The following is a 2,782-nucleotide window of genomic DNA, read 5'->3' on the forward strand; positions in this document are numbered from 1 at the left end:
CCTCTGGGAAGTGGCCAAGGAGTTCAGGGGCGGGGCCAGAGTCCTTGATGTAGGGTCTTAGGGCAGGTACGAGGCTAGGTCAAGGGACCCCCCGCCCAGGGAGGGTGCCCAGGTGCGATGGAAAGGTCGAGCAGGTGTGGCCTCCACTGCGCGCCCCAGTAGAAAAAGAAACCGAAAGTGGCGCGAAAGGGCGGGGCTTTCCGGGGGTGGAGTCATTAGGGGCGGGGCACCGAGCCCCGTCGGCCCCGCCTCCAAGCCAGTTTAAAAGACTGGTGCAGGGGCGGGTGCGGAGCAGAGCGATCTGCGGCCGTGGCAGCTGCACGGCTCCCGGCCCCGGAGCATGCGCGAGAGCCGCCCCGGAGCCCCCTGCCGCCCCGCCCGCGGCGCCCCGCGTCCCGCCGCCAGGTGAGCCGGGCACTGGGCAAGGCAGTGGGAGGGAGGACGGGGAAAAAGGAGAGGGCAGGAAACGAAAGGGCCACCAGTATCCTCCCAGCCTCGCGGGCGGAGTGGCGGGGTCGCGGCCGCCACGCCCCTGGCCCCCGCCGGCCCCACCGTGGCAGTCCACCGCGCGTGGGATTCCCGCAGCGCAGGTTTTTCTCCTGTCTACGCATATCACACGGACGAGGCGCAAATCCCAGCCTGGCCAGCAGGCGGCGGCCAAGGGGCGGCGAGCAGGGGCCGGGTGACCGGAGTCGGGCCAGTCACCTCTCTCCGGAACCTCTCTGCGCGCCCCTCTCTCACCCAAACTCCCAACGACCCAGAGGCTGGACTCCACGCGCACCGAGCCCCCAGCCGCCTGGAAGTGCTCCGCGGACTGGGAAGCCCATTGTCTAGATGAGCCCACTGAGGCTGTAAGGGGCCGCGCCGTCGTGATCCTGCGCCCTTGGCTCCTGAGGGTCGGCTCAGCCTAGAGCCTCACGCCTCCCCAAGAGGTGTCGCGGGCCATCGCCTGCCCAGCCCTGCCCAGACTCTGCGCTCACTGCCTCTGTCTCCCAGCAGCGCACCCCCGGACGCTATGGCCCACCCCTCCGGCTGGCCCCGCGTGTAGGATGGTGGCACACAACCAGGTGGCAGCCGACAATGCAATCTCCACGGCAGCAGAGTCCCGACGGCGGCCCGAGCCTTCCTCCTCCTCCTCGCCCGCGGACCCCGCGCGCCCGCGGCCCTGCCCGGCGGCTCCGGCTGCGGCCCCGACCCCGGCCCCGGCCCCCGGCGACACGCACTTCCGCACGTTCCGCTCGCACGCCGAGTACCGGCGCATCACCCGAGCCAGCGCGCTCCTCGACGCCTGCGGCTTCTACTGGGGGCCCCTGAGCGTGCACGGGGCGCACGAGCGGCTGCGCACCGAGCCCGTGGGCACCTTCCTGGTGCGCGACAGCCGCCAGCGGAACTGCTTCTTCGCCCTCAGCGTGAAGATGGCCTCGGGCCCCACGAGCATCCGCGTGCACTTCCAGGCTGGCCGCTTCCACCTGGACGGCAGCCGCGAGAGCTTCGACTGTCTCTTCGAGCTGCTGGAGCACTACGTGGCGGCGCCGCGCCGCATGCTGGGGGCCCCGCTGCGCCAGCGCCGCGTGCGGCCGCTGCAGGAGCTGTGCCGCCAGCGCATCGTGGCCACCGTGGGCCGCGAGAACCTGGCGCGCATCCCCCTCAACCCCGTCCTCCGCGACTACTTGAGCTCCTTCCCCTTCCAGATCTGACCGGCCACGCACGCAGCATTAACTGGGGCACCTTGTTATTATTTTCTATTATTAATTATTATTTCCTTGGAACCACGTGGGTGTGCCCTTCCCTCCTGGGTTGGAGGGAGCGGGTGTGGGGGGCTAGGCGCCTCCCCCCTCTCCGCTGGAGACGAGGCTGCAGACCTTTCCCCACCTCTTGGAGGGGTGCTCCCCCCTCCTGGTGCTCCCTCTGGGTCCCCCTGGTTTTCGTAGCAGCTTAACTTAACTGTATCTGGGTCCAGGACCTGAACTCGTACCTCCTACCTCTTCATGTTTACATATACCCAGTATCTTTGCACAAACCAGGGGTTGGGGGATGGTCTCTGGCTTTATTTTTCTGCTGTGCAGAATCCTATTTTATATTTTTTACAACCAGTTTAGGTAATAAACTTTATTATGAAAGTTTTTTTTTTTTTTAAGAAAAAGGTTTCTAGAGCGTGTGCTTTGGTCAAAAGATTTCCTTGGTTCTGAATGGGTCTGGGGGGGTTTCCTAGGACTGATCTGTTTGGGTGGTATATGGCCCATGTTCAGTAGCTGGGAACCCTGCATGGTTCCACCCACAGCTCGGGGAAAGAAACCGGTGGTCTAGTTTTGCTATTTTGCATCTGGTAAAATGCAGCTCATGTTTGGGCACTTAATGTGTGCCAGGCCCTCTACTGTGCTTTAAATGCTTCAGTTTACTTACTCTTATAGAGACAACCCTAGGAAGCAAGGCTCTCATCCCCATTTTACGAAGAGAAAACCACAGCAGGTAATTTTTACCTGCGGTCATCCTGTGTCAAAGACAACACTTGGGCCTTTTTTGGCTGTCCACCCAGAATCTGCTTGAAATGGATGACAGAGAGAAACTTCTTTCATTCTATGACCATAACAACTTCCAGGAAGAGGGTGGGAGGGGAGGGCGGTTTGATCAGTTTTTGGAAGGAGTGGCACATTCTGAAACTCAGCATCAAGGGAGATGTATTTTAGATGGGATGGTGGGAATACCGGGTTGGGCCTGACTTCTTCCTGCCCTGTTCAGTCTCCGGTACTTTTTGATGAAAATACAGCTTGGAGCCAGAAAG

The 2,782-nt window shown here is 62.1% G+C and overlaps 1 protein-coding gene across 2 annotated transcripts; it reads left to right on the top strand.

The window, feature by feature from the left end:
* The first annotated feature begins 246 nt into the window (after positions 1-246).
* SOCS1 (suppressor of cytokine signaling 1) lies at positions 247-2,120 on the top strand. Of its 2 annotated transcripts, none has more exons than XM_036928203.2 (2): positions 247-405; positions 1,000-2,120. In XM_036928203.2, the coding sequence occupies exon 2, from the start codon at positions 1,050-1,052 to the stop codon at positions 1,695-1,697; it is 648 nt and encodes a 215-aa protein (XP_036784098.1). In that variant the 5' UTR covers positions 247-405; positions 1,000-1,049; the 3' UTR covers positions 1,698-2,120. The 2 variants fall into 2 exon arrangements, with proteins under 2 accessions (XP_036784098.1, XP_036784099.1); XM_036928204.2 differs by having other exon boundaries at positions 275-405; positions 997-2,120.
* Positions 2,121-2,782: the final 662 nt, after the last annotated feature.

This window comes from Manis pentadactyla, chromosome 10 (genome assembly GCF_030020395.1).
Source record: "Manis pentadactyla isolate mManPen7 chromosome 10, mManPen7.hap1, whole genome shotgun sequence".
In the NCBI taxonomy this organism is placed as follows: domain Eukaryota; kingdom Metazoa; phylum Chordata; class Mammalia; order Pholidota; family Manidae; genus Manis; species Manis pentadactyla.

What these genes read in the sequence shown, in the direction of transcription:
- SOCS1 (XM_036928203.2), top strand. Translation starts at nt 1,050, where the DNA reads ATGGTGGCACACAACCAGGTGGCAGCCGACAATGCAATCTCCACGGCA.